The 16936-nt window shown below is 36.0% G+C and overlaps 2 protein-coding genes and 1 pseudogene across 4 annotated transcripts; 1 reads left to right on the top strand and 2 right to left on the bottom strand.

Annotated features, from left to right (window-relative positions):
- Nucleotides 1-2630: 2630 nt before the first annotated feature.
- Nucleotides 2631-7546, bottom strand: LOC121757489 (annotated as a pseudogene).
- On the bottom strand, nucleotides 2771-4108 carry LOC121757495 (anthocyanidin 3-O-glucoside 6''-O-acyltransferase-like). Its single transcript, XM_042153030.1, has one exon. The coding sequence runs from the start codon at nucleotides 4106-4108 to the stop codon at nucleotides 2771-2773; it is 1338 nt and encodes a 445-aa protein (XP_042008964.1).
- Nucleotides 7547-12387: 4841 nt separating the features above from the next.
- Nucleotides 12388-16936, top strand: LOC121807650 (probable sucrose-phosphate synthase 2). Of its 3 annotated transcripts, none has more exons than XM_042207934.1 (12): nucleotides 12388-12534; nucleotides 13014-13243; nucleotides 13353-13416; nucleotides 13511-14200; nucleotides 14272-14400; nucleotides 14494-14625; nucleotides 14717-14893; nucleotides 14988-15041; nucleotides 15116-15178; nucleotides 15255-16199; nucleotides 16280-16407; nucleotides 16478-16936. In XM_042207934.1, the coding sequence occupies exons 1-12, from the start codon at nucleotides 12523-12525 to the stop codon at nucleotides 16758-16760; spliced, it is 2907 nt and encodes a 968-aa protein (XP_042063868.1). In that variant the 5' UTR covers nucleotides 12388-12522; the 3' UTR covers nucleotides 16761-16936. The 3 variants fall into 3 exon arrangements, with proteins under 3 accessions (XP_042063868.1, XP_042063871.1, XP_042063872.1); XM_042207937.1 differs by lacking the exon at nucleotides 12388-12534 and adding an exon at nucleotides 12565-12901; XM_042207938.1 differs by lacking the exons at nucleotides 12388-12534; nucleotides 13014-13243 and having other exon boundaries at nucleotides 13371-13416; nucleotides 13499-14200.

Below are 16936 nucleotides of genomic sequence, written 5' to 3'. Positions count from 1 at the left end.
TGTTCAGACTTCTATATATACTCAACGGGTTGTCTTATATACAAAACAATCTAAAGTGTATAACCTAGAACTACATTTCATCCATTGGATGAGGAAAAAGGATGGTCAAGATCAAATTTCATACATAATCACAATGCATCGGTTATAACCACCCCACTAACCACCCCACTAATCATGTTTTCAATCCAAATTTGGCCTTGGTTCTACATTTAAGATTGGTTCTACATTTAAGGATGGTTCTATCTTGATCACAACCCTATACTCATACATATATATATATATATATATATATATATATATATATATATATATATATATATATATATATATATATATATATATATATATATATAGGATTGTGATCAAGGTAGAACCATTCTTAAACGTAGAACCATTTTTAAACGTAGAACAAATGCCAAACGGAGGTCGTTAGATCTTTTAATCCAATGATGTTGATTTGCACAACAACTTCTCATTACAACCAAAACTATTATTAATGGGTGAATGCAGATAAGTGAAAAAATAAATCATGCATGGACTCTTCTTCGTTTCATTCATTCTTCCATCAACATGTGAGTTTTTTCACATGTTGAGTCCGGAATGTCGTGAAAACATAGTCTAATATGTATGATTTTTAATCTTGACCGTCATGTTTTCCTCATCCTATGAATAAAATATGTAGAGTTCTAGGTTCTACACTTAAGAATGGTTCTATCTTTAACGCAACCCTATATATATATATATATATATATATATATATATATATATATATATATATATATATATGTGTGTGTGTGTGTGTGTGTGTGTGTGGGGTGTGTGGAGTGATGGAAATGAGCTTTTGTAATAAGATGTTGTGTTGTAATATAGCTTTTGGCTTTCATGGGTTATGGTGTCAATAATTCAAATACTAATTAGTTAATCATAATTTTGTGAAGATTGATTTATTCTGTTGGGGTTGGTGCTATATATGGTGAATTTGCGTGTTATGACACTCAACGTGCATCATCCACTTCAATAGTTGCAGTCTGCTTCAACATCGCGTGTAATAAGCTGTGCTGTGAAAGAAAGAGCCACTCTTATAGTAACACTTGGGAATTACTGAATCGGTTCATTTCACTGTTAAAACAAAAATTATCCAATTTTCTCAATCAAAATATTGATGAAAGTTCACATGCAAAACTAATCGGGTTGGATCCGAATGAGGGTTGGCTGGATCCGACCCACACGCACCCAAGTGGGCCTCAAAGAAATGTCCGTATATGATGATTCTCTTGTGGAAAGATGAAAATACGTATTACTCCATATATAGTTGGCGGAAGGTCTCATGATGTGAATATCAAATAGTACTGTACAAAAAGTTATATTGACAAGACTATGTGATAGGGAAGCATATTAATTAGTAGTAATATTAATTTCTTGCGAATTAGTGCAGAAGTGATGTTTGGATTTGGAACAATAGGATGAGCCTTTAATACTGAAGGTTATGAATTTGTTGTTGTGTAACTAGCTAGCTATAGCCTATAAGCTTCCCTCCCTTCCCGAAAAAATTATTCGAATTTTTTTTTTGGTTTATCTTTCTTCCCAAAAAATATTCAATTACCTTTCTTTTTTTTGGTTTATCTTTCTTTCAATTTTTTTTAATTGGTCCTTGTTAAAAAATCAATTACCTAAAAATAAAAATACATTTATCACTATTTTATTTTATTTTATTATTTTATTCTTTTTATTTAACATGCAAAATCAAATTATCCGTGTCGCCCAAAAAAAATTATTTTTGGTACTACGGAAGGAGTATTTTATAATGAATGATCCGCTGTCCGAGTATAGATGTTTGACTTGAACTTTAAAAGATTACTTTTTTATATGAAAAAAATACTAAAATAAATTAATATAGTATGTATATGGGCGTGTTAAAATAAAATCAACTTTTAAATGTTTAACTAAGATTAGGAATGTGAATGGGGTCCGGATTTTAGGTCGATGAATTAATTGGACGGCTAGCAATAAAATTAATATATAATTAATTTAATATATAATAAAAATTACTTATAATATAATAATTGTAAACATTTAATTATAATGATTTTAAAATATATATTTAAATTTTAAATATAGTTAAATATTAATTTAATCTATGCGAATAGCTCTAGACGATTTTCACAGCCATTGAGATTCGGCTTCCCCTGTGGCGAATGTATATATTACTATAAAGAATAGATGAGCCATTATTAGTGAATGGTGGGCTAAATTTATTCAAAAGTTTTATTATGTGTTTCAAGTTGTCAATATAAAACAAAAATAATAATATACTCCCTTCGTCCCCAAAATTGTATAACTACTCTTTTTTTTTAAGATAGAAGTATATTGGCAATTAATTGGGCGTTTGACCAAACTCAAAAGGTATAGATGGTGAATTATGATTTTCGAGATTAAACTGTATAGATTGATCATGTTTATAGAGAATATAATGGAGTGACAAATTTACTTGCTAATGTGGAATCCATGTTTTCAACTGAGCTCCATGAAAGCTATGAATTTTTTGTAGCATAACCAGTTATTACTAATTTACTATGAGCGACATATAATTGAAAGTATTAGCTCGCATTAGTTAATAATGCTAAAACACATTAACAAAAAAAACAACTTTTCCCCACTTTATTAGCCTCCAAACAAATTTAAATAAAGTTACAATCATTCTATCTACACTACATGAGCAGATAGATTATTTTTCTTCCCACAATGAAATCACTTGCAAAAACACAGAAAATCACAAATTGCTATTGATGTGTAAGAATTTGTTAAACACATCTGCAAAAATACCCATCTTACCCTTCTCCATTGACAACCCCATCTCCACTCCTCCCTCTCTACCTTTACAAAGATGAACTGCTCCTTGAAAATCAGTATGAATGCATTCAAACTTCACTGCCTTCCCCCATCCATAATCCGTATCTTCACCATAGTGATCGATCCTCGACGATCCCGCAACCCAAACGGCCTTCTTCCCGATCAACTCCGACATTATTTCCGAACGATTCTCAAAAAACTCCGACACCCTCGTGCTTTTTCCGACAACCTTGATAGCCGCCACAACCGCCGTCACCGCCACCGCGAACCCTCCATTCCCTTTCAGCCTCCCATGTGTTGAGACGGCAAGCAAAGGCATCACGCAGTTGCCGAAGTAGTTGTCCGGAAACGGCGGATCAAGGCGGCGGCGGCAGTCGATGGGAGAGCCTAAGTAATAAGGCTCGTCGTTGTCGTCGTCGTCCAGTTTTGCCATGGAGGTCCAGAGATGAGCGCAGACTACCACGAAAGTGGAAGGATTCTTGATCGTGGCGAAGCTCTTCAGCTTCTTGATTTCGGCGTCGCTTAATTTGAAAGTTGCTCGGACTAATTTGTTGAAATTAGGAAGGGGAAGGGTTAGTGAAACAGTTGGTTTGCTTTTCTTGATTTGATTCCAATGGAATAGGGTCAGTCTGTCTGAATCTTGGATGGAATCTCGGCTGTAAGAAGGGAGAAGATTCTTGATAGAATCTGAATCTGAATCGCCGCCTTTATTGATGGCGGCCCACGTGCAGAGGAAGCGGGAGAGGGCGTTGGCGTCGCAAACGGAGTGATGGATTGTGAGGCCGACGCAGATTCCCTTGTCGGGGAAATGGGTGAGTTGGATTGCGATGGCGCCGAATCTGATGTCGGCGGCGGAGTGAAGCGGCGGCGGCATTTGTGGGACGAATTGATGGAATTCGGCGGCAGGTTTGGGGGAATTGGAGACTAGGGTGGAGAAGTCGGCGTCAGAGGTAGCGACTGTGAGGGCGAGGGCGGCGGCGGCGGTGACAGGCATGGCAGAGGGGGTTAGTGGGAAAATGATGTTGGATGCTAGAGGGTAAAAGTGTTTGAGAGTGAGGGAGAGGGAATTTTTGAGTTGGACGACGATGGTGTTGAGGAAATGAGATCGGGAGCATTTGACGGGGTAGAAGTGGAGATCCTCGGTCAGGATGGAGTTGAGCCATATCATGTCGAAGTATACAAGAGGAAGCGACTGCTTTGCGCCGCCGCCAGGCGGTGGCGGCGACACAGAGTAGGTCTCCACGATTTTTACAGCCATTATCATATATTCTCTTCGTCCAAGGTAATATTTAAGAGATGTTATTTTTCTATAACATTTTCCGTTGGGCATAATGGAAATAAAGGTTGTACAAAATTCAAAATAGTTTGCCACAATTTTCATAATAGTCAAATCAAAGTGATAAATAGATCTTATCTCCTCATCATCATATCTCAAAGTAAACTCACACTAAAATTAATTAAAGAGTAACAAATCGATGTAGAGATCAGCAATATGTGATACTAATTGCTTTTCTGGATAGGTAAAGCCATCCACTTTGTTCTTGTAGAGCACTTCTGCTATCCTACCAAAGTTTACAACTTTATCCACCACTTTTTTAGGCACACAATTTATCTTCACCAATTCTTCGTTCACATTCTTCCATCCAATCTCAATTAATTCCATAAATTTGGAAAGCGCTTCTTGCTTCGATGCGCTTTTATCTTTCATATAGCAATCCACCACCGTAGGCAATTCTCCCTTCTTATTCTCGCGCTTCACATGCATACACATATATGATTATACTATATATTAATAAGAAATAGAAGCAATTAAATTGGAAAGTTTCTCTACTCACAAAACCCACACTATCTAAATTATTCTAATTTTTATTAAAACTCGTGTCATATCTAGGTGTCCACATTTTTCTTGAATGAAGTGTATAATAATCCGACGTTAATAAAGACTAAATTTGAGTAAATATAGTACTATGCTAAAGTATTCAAATTCAATGACGCGATTGAAATTTCAATAAAAAATCCTATCCTAACTTACAATTTCAACGAAACTTTTAAAATGTAGAAAGAAATTAAATATCTGATTTTTCATGCATGACAATATTAAACTATAATGCGTAAAGTATGAAATACTTAAAAAATTGAAATGAGGTTATATTTTTAAAAATTGAGGTCACAAACTATTTTTGTAAACTTTATATCTTCATTTAATATATTCAACCACTTTTTCCTCTCTACATTTAAAATTCAACACTCTATCTTTCTCTATTTAACAGTACTTGCATGCGCCCACGTTTTCTCTCCTCAGTTAAATACATTAACCAACAGCTAATAAAAATCTTGTGCCCACTAAAAAATGTGTCATCTTAGCCAGGACGGATGTAGTATATATTAGAGTATATACACAACCCCAAAACTAAATTACTATATGAAACAATTGATTATAGTGATTATTAGTGACAGAGACAGACATTTCACGTTGTAGGATTCACAAAAGTCTCTCAACGATATTTTTTTTTAAATCAAAATTAAAAAAAATATTGTCCATAAAATTACTTAAATACCCTTGTGCATGAAAACTTTAACATGGATTGAATTCTTGATTCCCAAATTTAACTAATTGAATAATTACATCTTAAAATTTTCATTAAATTACTTAAATACCCTTGTATATGGGAACATCCCAAAGTGTGTCACATATAAAGAGGGAAGGAGATTGAAACTGAAATTGAAAATGAAAAGTGGGACATACCGTTTCTATGAAGCAAGGAACTGCAAATAGTTTATCTTGTTTGTCTGCTTCATGTTGGTATTCTTGAAAGATGGTCATAATAAATCTATATGCAATTTGCATGTAATCTGGGAGTACATCAATCTCATCCATGTCCCACCTGAGACAAATTATAGTTCAAGGTTAGTTACAAATTTTCTAAGATAATCTTTAATTAATCCATAGTGTCAACCTAATTGTCAGTTATTTTTCGTGTGCACGTGTTTGTGGATCTAACTACAATCTAGATAGATCTACATCTAAGGAATGTAATAGAAAAAAGATTCTTCTACATCATACTGCTATTAATTATATTTATGGATAGAAATGTTATGAGAGTTCGATTAATTCTAAATTGATCATATATTTGACATTGTAGAGAAAATGAAATATTAAGCTTTGATTTTATAATGTACTATACTACTACTTAGTAAAATTATTGACATGTAACGATTGTTGTAACGATACTCACAAGTGATGCAAATGTAGCATGACATTTCTCAGAATATATATTTTACTTACCTCTCCAATATCCGAGTAAAAGTTGAGCTTCTTCAAGTGCAGCATAATTGTCATAGATATCATCTATAACAGTGACCATTAGCACACTTTTGGCAACATCTCGTCGAATGCAACTGTATTCAGCTTCATAACCATATGTTGTTCCCAAAAGATAGCATTCTACTACTCTATCTCTTACAAATGGCAATTTCGACTTAAGCTCAAATTTATTCCACCACCTTCAAAAATCACACTAAATTTGATTAAATTTGTTGTTAATGGGCTCAACGATGAGACTGGGCCAAGATCTGAATTAAAACTAAAAGCCCATATTCAAGGTATGCATTTGTTATTATACATTTTTTGAGATATTCAGAGGTGCATTATCTGATGTTGAAAATACAAATAGTTAGCAGACCACTCTTCTCATTACTAATTGGTTTTGACAAGGGCGTTTGCCCCACCTAGACAAAGGCCGGGGTTTTGAGATGGAACCACACTTTCAGTCAATAAGATTGTACCTAGTCTATGTAAAATCTAGTACAAGATCATCATTTTTAATCTTACCTGGAAAGTTCGGAGAGCTCTTTCCTATACATGTTCTGCAAGAAGTTGAAGTTCAATTTGGCTAGTTTTACATATATATGTGGAAATTTTAATTCAATATGATAATCCATATGCCAATTTTATTTGATTGAAATAGGGCAATAGTAATATGTATCAAAAAAATTACGTAAAAACTTCATTATTTGAAAAGAGTACAGGTCAATTTTGGTCCTAAACATATGACTAAAATACGAATTTGGCTCAAAACATTCACTTTTTGAAAAACGGGTTCATAACAAATGAAAACGTCGCTGAAGAACTTCTTTTTTTAAAGTTCCGTAAAAAAACTAATGGTCAAAATTAAATGCACAGTGATATGACCGTTAGTTTTTTTAAGGAACTGTAAAAAAGGACAACTCCGACAATGATTTCATATATTATGGACTTGTTTACAAAAAGAGAATGTTTTAGACCAAATTCGTATTTTGGTCATATGTTTAGAATAATGAAGAAAAGGAATACAAAATTTGAAGGCAAGAGTGAGACATCAAAAGTGAATGACGTACTGCAAGATACGTGATAATGATGTTGTCTGAGCAAGCGAAATCGAAGCGTGGTAGTGAACAGATCGTAGTCTACATCGGAATCATCGTAGACTTGTCGGAGCTTTTCTTCGATTTCAGTTTCGAAATGATTAGCCAATCCCAACCGCTCGAGCTTGTCAACTAACACAATCAATTCAGACGAATTTGCAGCCGTGAGAATGATTGCTGCTTCTTTCTTCAGAGCTTCAATATCCTCACTATACTTATCCTGCAGCTGCCCGAAAAATATTTTATTTTATGAACAATAATATATAGAGTAGTTAATTTTTACTACTACCATAGTCCATATATATACCGCAAATGTGTTTTAATGTGATTTTGAGCATAAGACTCTTGAAACAAATGATAATAAAACAAACTTTGTTAGATGGGATAATTGAGAATATTTGAAAATTCACAATTTGTTATTTAAATTTTAAAAGGTGTGGAACAAATGAGAAATGACATATTCTTCGTAATTTTATATGAAATTAACTCATAAATTTAATACTTTTTTGTATTCATTGCGAATGTTTTGCTCGTGGTTTTCTTCTATACAAAATTTAAAGTTCCCCTTCGAACAATTTGGCAGACACCACCACTATTTAAAAATTGTTCTATCTTGTATGATAGTATGGGTTTTTTTTTTATTTTGTTTCATTATACAATGATAAAACACATAAAATTGAATAAATTTTGTCGCGACAACTTGTTGGTTCACACATTCACATGAGAAGAAATCTATCAAATTGTACAATTGTCAGATTGAATCAGTAAATTCGGGTTAAGATATGTGGTTTTGTTTTTTTATGGCGGCTAAATTCGGGTTAAGACGGCTAATCTGGTCAACCATCATTAAATTATAACACTAGTTGGTGTTTAAATTATAGTAACACTAGTTAGCATTTCGATCCCAATATGGTTTTTATTGATTAGAAATTAAATGCATATAATAGCATTTCCATTTCAATATGTTTTTATTCATATTTGTAGACAATAGCCACCAATAGGCAATAGGTGTACTTTAATGCCCCATTCATGACAACTGACAATTTTTTTTTATTTTCATTTATCCATTAAAATTAATTAATTTCTTTTCTTTAAACCTTTTCACTTCACTGCAGCAAAAAAGGCGATTCCGTCATCTTAGCGGCCCCCACACTCCGGCCCGACATCATGTGAGGGGGTTCAATCAGGGTACGCAGTATGCGTACCCCGTTAAGGGGGAGTCCCTAACCCACTGGCTGTCAGAAGTCCATCTCCCAAGGCCTCACACTTGTGCCTGAGAGATGGAAGCAACTACACGACAGCAGTGGGATTCGAACCCAGGCTCATTGCAGCAAGATCTGCCCCTCCGTTGCCAACTGCGCTACGCCCCTGCGGGCTAAACCTTTTCACTTCACATTAATCATATACATCATCTCAGTTATAACATACTCCCTCTGTCCCATTAGAAATGAAACGTTTTCCTTTTTGGTTTGTCCCATTAAAAATGAAACGTTTCTAAAAATGGAAACAATACCCACTCTACTTTTTCTTCTCTCTTACTTTACTCTCTCTTCATTAACTCACAAAACAACACTACATAAAATCCTGTGCCGAAAAGCAAATGTTGCATATTTAATGGGACAGAGGGAGTATATCGCTCTGGCTCACTGCTAAACATAACTACAATGTTAACTCTAACTAGTACTATTATTTTAATTATTTTTTTTCTTTTAATCTCATATTTTATCAAATGGAGTATATAGGAATTAAAACTCATAACATCAACATAAGAGCTATTTTTCTTGGGAGGAAGGAATGTATATACCCCCTTCGTCCGCCATTAGGAGTCTCATTTATGGGCGGCACGGGTTTTAAGAAATGTTAAGAAAAGTAGGTGGAAAAAAGTTAGTGGAATAGAGGTCTCAATTGTATATATTAGTTTTAAATTAAATGTTAGTGGAACGAGTTAGTAGTGGAAGATGAGACCATATTACCATTTATGGTAAAAGTGATGATATGAGTAAACTCGTATCGAGACATAACTGCCAGAGTTTGCGATGAAGATATTGGTTCGTTTGCGGGGAAATTCCTGTCGAGCAGCCAACTATCGTTCTAGTTTTTTTGAAAAGAAAACTTGCAAGAAAGATAAAGAACAATAAAATGATAAAGGTCCGATAAAAGATAAACTTGATTGATATTTTTTGAATGAATAATATGAGAGACTCCACACATATTTATAATATATGGGATTACAATGATATTCTACTAAAATATAGTAAATCAAATATAATAATATCCTAACCAAAAAGATACGGTGAATCAATCAACTATGGAAAAGAAGTGATAATTCAATACTAAATAAATAAAAGGATATTGGGGATATTTTCGAAGATATGCTTGTATCAGACTCCTATTCGTGGACGGACTAAAATGAAAAAATGGGACTCCTATTCGCGAATAGAACTATTCGCGGACAGAGGGGTACCTTGCAGCATTCACTAACGTGGCACACTTCAATATAATTTGAATGCAGCCGCGCCGTTTTAATAAATAAAATCTTAATCATCAAATAAATTCGAATTCACACTGATAATTTTGAATAGATTCTATAATTCCTTACTAAGATTTATTAATTTATTATATAATTCTATTGTAAATTAATAAATCTTAATAAAAAAAATAATGGACTCTATTTAAATATAATCGACTGCCTATATTGAGATGATTATTTTATTCAAACTGATCCGGTCATTCTAGTGTTTGTTAAATCCAAACATGGGGATCAAATTCTGTAATTTAAAAACTAAATAGATCGAATTCTCAATATAGATTGGTCTAACGAATTAGGTTGCTTCCCTTAGTCAAAGTTTACGAAGTTCATTTTTAATTTAAACTTTTAACAATTCGGTCATAGCTAGAAGCCTAGAACCACAAGAAAATCAGAAAATGCACATGACATGTTGATAGAAGAAAATGTCGTATCCCCTCGTAAATTCTGGGTGTTTAATTTTGTTTAGTCCATGAGTGTTTATATTTATTGTTTTATTAATTATACGCTAAAATTAAAATATATATGATGACGGTTTTTTTCATAGCCTCAAATCAAAGCTTATAATTTAATAGTACTACTAACTTCCTTCTTATATTTAAAAAAATTAAAGAAATTAAAATTATAGTAATTTTTTTCTATGTAATGGTGTTGGATTTGGGCTATATATCTCGAACGTTTAAAATCTATGCATCTATACTACTCATCATATATATGTATTATGTATAATATAATTTATTGTAAGAACATATTTTATGCCCCTATAGTTGGTTACATTAAAAAATAACCATTGATGTGTTTATTTTGAATGATAAATTAGAATGGGAATAAATCGTCAAAGTTAAAATATGAGAATAAGTAGTATTTCATGGCCTATTTTCAAAATTAAATAGGAGGATGCTTTACATTGAGCTCATGGCCTATTTTCAAAATTAAATAGGAGGATGCTTTACATTGAGCTGAATTCTTTAATTGATTGATATTGGGTTACTAAATCGACTAAAGCCCAACAAGGAGAAAGAAAATGGGCTAAACAATCATTTTGCAAATGAGCAATGGAGATTATGTCCAAGCCTACTACTGTGGCCCAAATACACAAGTTTAGCCGGCGAAGCGCAGTTCAATTAATGAGACACTTCTTTTAAAATGAATAGATTGAAGATTTAATAATGACTTAGTATATCAAATAAAAGGGGTGTGTTAGGGTCCTTACAACTTCTTAATGTAAAACACAATACAAATCACAGGATATTTGGATTGGATGGTTATGATAAGCTACATTATTATAGTAAAAATCTACATTATTAGTCAAGGTACATTATTAGACTGGAAATTTACATTATTAGACTAAAAATCTACATTATTGTCTGGGCTACATTATTAGGCTAAAAATCTACATTATTAGATGACACGTGTCATTATCACAAGATCCAATGGACTACAAGTGTTTTGAGTTTTACTAATATTTAGTGTTTGGATATGAATACATCCATCGAATAAAAATATTTATACTCCTCATATATGTATATATGGACTCCATTTAAAACTATTATTTCAAACAAAAAGGATCAGGAGTGATTTCCCATATATATCCCTCATAGTTATGGGGTTATTCTAGACATGCCCAAGGTTTATCGAACCGGCGGTTAAAATCGAAACTGTGAGAATTTACCCAAATCGAAACTATCGATTTTTGAACCGTGGTTTGGTTCAGGTTCAAAAAATTTCGATCCAAAACCGTGAAAAACCGGCGGAAAACTGTGAAACCTAGGTGGAACCGCAAAAAATCGGCAGTTCGGAACCGTGAAAAACCGTAAAAAACTGCCGGAAAACCACCGATTTGGAACCGAAACCGGCTGTTTTGGAACCGGAACCCGAAACACCCTTGAGGTTCGGTTCCGGTTCGGCAATTTCTATAACCGGAACTGGCAGTTCCGGAACCGTGGGCACCTTTAGGTTATTCCAACTCTCGACCTATTGAATAGAAGGAAAACATTTAAACTAGGTTTTGGTCTCATGACTTCATAGTCTACTAAATTACAACTCCCTTTGTCCTATTGAAAATGAAATGTTTTCTTTTTTGGATTGTCTCATTAAAAATGAAACGTTTCGTAAAATGGAAATACCATAATCTCTACTTTTTCACTCTCTCTTACTTTATTCTCTCTTCATTAACTCACAAAACAACACTGTATAAAATCTCGTGCCGAAAAGTAAACTTTCATATTTAATGGTACGGAGATTAAGAATAGTGTGTTAAGTGAATAATGAATAAAGTAAGAGAAATGAAGAGATGATAAAGTAAAGGAGATAATTATTTTTCACCAAAAATAGAAATGACTTAATTATCTTGAAACTTTCGAAAATAGAAAAATGATTCAATTAACATGGAACGGGGAGAAAACACAGAGGCATACACCAAACATTACACTATCAACATGTGCAAAGTACAATCTAGTGAAAGAACAAAAAAGTGATAGCTGATAAAAGAACATGAGTAGATGCCCTTTTCTTAAGTTGGCATAATGCCACTCCCTATATAGTTGGAATCTATAGAGTATCACAAAAATATGCCTATTTCATTAGAGTAATTGCTTTGGTTGCTTTTTTGTTTTAGAGTTTGAGTCATTCATATCATGTGCCGTTGATGAGAATCACCAAAATTATTGCAAGATGATGGAAGCCATTGCGAAAGCTACTTGTTTGAATCTATTCTTAGCAAAAGATGACACCTCGCCCGCATGAAGAAACAGGTACTACAACTTATTCTCTGTTTTTCTTCTTCTATTTCTCTGTCATTCTCGCTTTCATCGGATTAATCGTCATTACCAGCCGAGAAATTCTCGATTACTGTTGTTTTTTCAAATGAATTTTGTTGATTCTGACTGTTTTACATCTTTTTTAAAGTGCTACTATATCTCAACACTAGAGCAAAAAGTGTTTTTTGTCAAATACTGTTTATTCTGTGTCAACTTTTTCTGCTTCCCCAGAATTTTCTTCTATGACGGTCACATAGTGTCTATTCCAAAATCTCTTTTTTTACTTTAATAAACAATATCAAAGAAAAACTTAGTTTCATATGGTGTTTCATTAATCCTATGTGGCCCTTCTTATATTCAGGTGTGCCTTTATAAAATTGTATGAATCTTGGAATGGTTTGATGGTTGTTTAATCTGTCTATATATATAAGCCTTGCTACTCGGTCTTAGCAATTAACATATGTGTTTGGTAGTTGGAATGGGAGGATGTGCAGCGTGTAGCACAAAGGGAGGGGGAAAGAGAGGAAGGCCGCAAGGATGTAACGGATGACATGTCCGAAGACCTGTCTGACGGAGAGAAGGGAGACATAATAGAGCCAGTTAAACCCGACAGCCCCACGAAACACTTGGATCGTAACTTCTCAACCTTGGAAGTATGGTCCGATAGTAACAAGGAGAAGAAGCTTTATATTGTTCTCATAAGGTGTCACTACTATCTCGAGCATCTTTGCTATGATACTCTGTATGCTGATTTTGTCAATGTAGTTTGATTCTGCATTATAGTATCTGATTGAATTTGTCGTCTTGGTTAGTCTACATGGACTTGTCCGTGGTGAAAATATGGAACTAGGTCGGGACTCTGATACCGGTGGTCAGGTAATGATAGTATGTATACATGTTATAATATATAACCAATCCAATGATTTTTTTTGTCAAGTGCTTACACTAACTAGTTTAGTTCAAATGATAGATAAAATATGTTGTAGAAGTTGCTCGAGCACTTGCTAAGATGCCCGGTGTGTACAGAGTAGATCTCTTCACAAGGCAAGTTTTGTCTACAGAGGTAGATTGGAGTTATAGTGAGCCCACGGAAATGCTAAGTACCGGTCCTGAGGAAGCGAACCTCGGAGAAAGCAGTGGGGCTTACATTGTGAGGATACCATTCGGGACCCGAGACAAGTATCTTAGCAAAGAGTTGTTATGGCCTCATATCCAGGAGTTTGTTGATGGAGCCCTCGCTCACATTCTCAATATGTCGAAGGCTTTGGGAGAACAAATTGGTGGGGGGCAGCCGGTCTGGCCATATGTGATCCACGGTCATTATGCGGATGCAGGTGATAGTGCTGCTCTCCTTTCAGGTGCCTTAAATGTTCCGATGGTCTTGACAGGGCACTCTCTGGGTAGAAACAAGCTAGAACAGCTGCTTAAGCAGGGTAGGCAATCGAAAGAGGATATTAATTCCACGTACAGGATTAGGAGGAGGATCGAAGCAGAGGAGCTTTCGTTGGATGCTGCAGAGCTGGTTATCACGAGTACTAAGCAGGAGATCGAGGAACAGTGGGGACTGTATGATGGTTTTGATGTAAAGCTTGAGAAAGTTTTGAGGGCTCGAATGAGACGCGGGGTCAATTCTCACGGTCGTTTCATGCCTAGAATGGCGGTAAGAATACTCTTTGGGACTTTGTTTATTTCCAGGGTATGAATCGAACTCAAAATCATTGTTACTTGCAGGTTATTCCTCCCGGGATGGACTTCAGCAACGTCGTGGTTCAAGAAGATATTGCTGAAGGTGATGGCGACATTGCGGCACTAACAAATGAAGGTTCATTGCCCCAAGCAGTACCTCCAATATGGTCAGAAGTAAGCATCCAATCTGTGTTTACTCTCCTTTCCCATCAGAATAATGCACTCCGGTCGACGTTTCATACCAATTTCTTGCACGATTTTCCTTAGGTGATGCGGTTCTTGACCAATCCACACAAGCCAATGATTCTAGCTCTATCGCGTCCTGATCCAAAAAAGAACATAACGACTCTTGTGAAAGCCTTTGGTGAGTGCAGGCCATTACGCGAGCTTGCAAATCTTGTAAGTCGGCGGCTGACACAGTTTGTTTCTCTAATTTATGGATTAAAATTAGCTCATGACATGGTACATATGACTATGGCATTCATTGCAGACTCTTATAATGGGGAACAGGGACGATATAGATGAAATGTCGGGGGGCAATGCCAGCGTGCTCGTTACTGTATTGAAGCTAATCGATAAGTATGACCTTTATGGGCAAGTGGCTTTCCCTAAGCATCACAAGCAATGTGATGTTCCAGAGATATACCGGTTAGCTGGCAAAACGAAGGTTTGTTTGAAACTTTAATCATCACAGTTTTTTGTCATACACCTATTCTATGATCTTTTCTCATTATATGTTGAATATGAATGTCACAACACAGGGAGTCTTCATAAATCCGGCTGTCATTGAGCCCTTTGGACTGACACTAATCGAGGTTCGTGTTTTGTTGCACTGCTCATATTTGGATTTGGTATAAAAAGATGTGAATATTGTAATTCGGAAATGTAGGCTGCGGCTCATGGACTTCCAATGGTGGCAACGAAGAATGGCGGACCGGTGGATATTCATCAGGTAATAAAGCTAACACATGCTGAGATATGGTATGAGGTGATCTGTTTAGTGATGCAGTTGTTTTTATACGATACAGGCCCTTCATAACGGTCTTCTCGTGGATCCTCATGATCAGAACGCGATCGCTGATGCACTTCTTAAGTTAGTGTCGGAGAAAAACTTGTGGAACGAATGCAGAAAGAACGGCTTAAAAAACATTCATCTTTTCTCGTGGCCAGAGCATTGCCGAACATACTTGACAAGGGTGGCAGCGTGTCGGATGAGGCATCCGCAGTGGCAGACCGACACTCCAGCAGACGAGCAAGCTGCAGAGTACTCGTTAAACGACTCGCTCAAAGACGTCACAGATATATCGCTGAGGTTGTCCATAGACGGTGACAAAACATTGTTGAACGAGTCACTCGACATGGCCGCTTCTAGCGACAACCAGGTGCAAGACCAGGTCAAGAAACTCTTGAGCAAAATGAACAAACCGGAGCCAGGGGCACGAGATTCCGATGCTGACAGGAAATTGAGTGATGCACCGAGCAAGTACCCGGTGCTGAGGAAACGACGTAAACTGATAGTCTTAGCAATTGACTGCTATGACAGCGATGGAGCGCCAGAAAAGAAGATGATCAGTCTGATCCAGATGATCTCGAAGGCGATCAAGCTGGATGCACAATTTGGAAGACAGTCGGGAGTTGCATTGTCGACAGCTATGCCAATGTCCGAGCTGTCCGAGTTTTTGAAGTCGGGAAATATCAAACTAAATGATTTTGATGCCTTGATATGTAGCAGTGGTAGTGAAGTGTATTATCCAGGCACTTACACAGAGGAGGGAGGAAAGCATTGTCCTGATCCAGACTATGCGACGCATATCGAGTATCGATGGGGTTCAGAAGGCTTAAAGAAGACCATCTGGAAACTAATGAACACGGCAGAAGGACTGAAATCAAGCCATTCGTCCGGTGTTATCGAACCTGATGTTAAATCGAGCAATTCTCATTGCCTGTCGTACGTGATAAAGGATCTCAGGAAGGTCAGTTCTAAAAATACGAAATCTTCTTTAAGTTGAAACCTTTTGAATGAAGAGATGAAGTTGAGTTTGGTTTCGGACAGGCCAGAAAAGTAGACGATTTGAGACAGAAGCTTCGGATGAGGGGTCTTCGTTGCCACTTGATGTATTGCCGGAATTCCACAAGAATGCAAGCCGTTCCTCTTCTCGCATCACGATCACAGGCTCTCAGGTATCCAATCTTATGGTGATTTTTAGGGTTTTATTTTCGATCGTGGTGAGGTTATTTTGTTATGGAATAGGTATCTGTTTGTGCGTTGGCGACTAAACGTGGCCAACATGTGTGTGGTTCTCGGAGAAACTGGGGACACCGATTATGAGGAGATGATATCCGGAACACACAAGACTCTGATCATGAAAGACGTCGTGGGAAAAGGATCGGAGGAGCTGCTCAGGACGTCGGGAAGCTACCTAAGAGACGATATAGTCCCGGGAGACAGCCCGCTCATCGCCTACGTGAAAGGAGGGGCAACAGCAGAAGAGATATTTGAGACGTTAAGGCAGCTCTTCAAAACAGCAGCGTGAGAACACATTTGCTTTGCTTGCATACACTATCTTCTTTGTTTTGCTGCCATCTTATTACTCTAAGCTACTGCCATGTCCATAAACGGTATGTATTATGAATTTTCACACTACATTATCTATTAATTCATGTAATGAGCTCATAAAGAGTAGAAAGAGTGAAGTTAACACTTCTATTA

Source organism: Salvia splendens, chromosome 1 (assembly GCF_004379255.2).
Source record: "Salvia splendens isolate huo1 chromosome 1, SspV2, whole genome shotgun sequence".
NCBI lineage: Eukaryota > Viridiplantae > Streptophyta > Magnoliopsida > Lamiales > Lamiaceae > Salvia > Salvia splendens.
Note: the sequence above shows the minus strand (reverse complement) of the source record. Positions and strands in the feature narration are given on the sequence as shown.

Bases quoted from the DNA above. Each gene is read 5' to 3' on its own strand.
- LOC121757495 (XM_042153030.1), bottom strand. From the start codon at position 4,108: ATGGCTGTAAAAATCGTGGAGACCTACTCTGTGTCGCCGCCACCGCCT.
- LOC121807650 (XM_042207934.1), top strand. The intron at 13,244-13,352 runs GTGTCACTACTA...CGTCTTGGTTAG, and splicing joins CTTTATATTGTTCTCATAAG to TCTACATGGACTTGTCCGTG. The intron at 14,201-14,271 runs GTAAGAATACTC...TGTTACTTGCAG, and splicing joins GTTTCATGCCTAGAATGGCG to GTTATTCCTCCCGGGATGGA.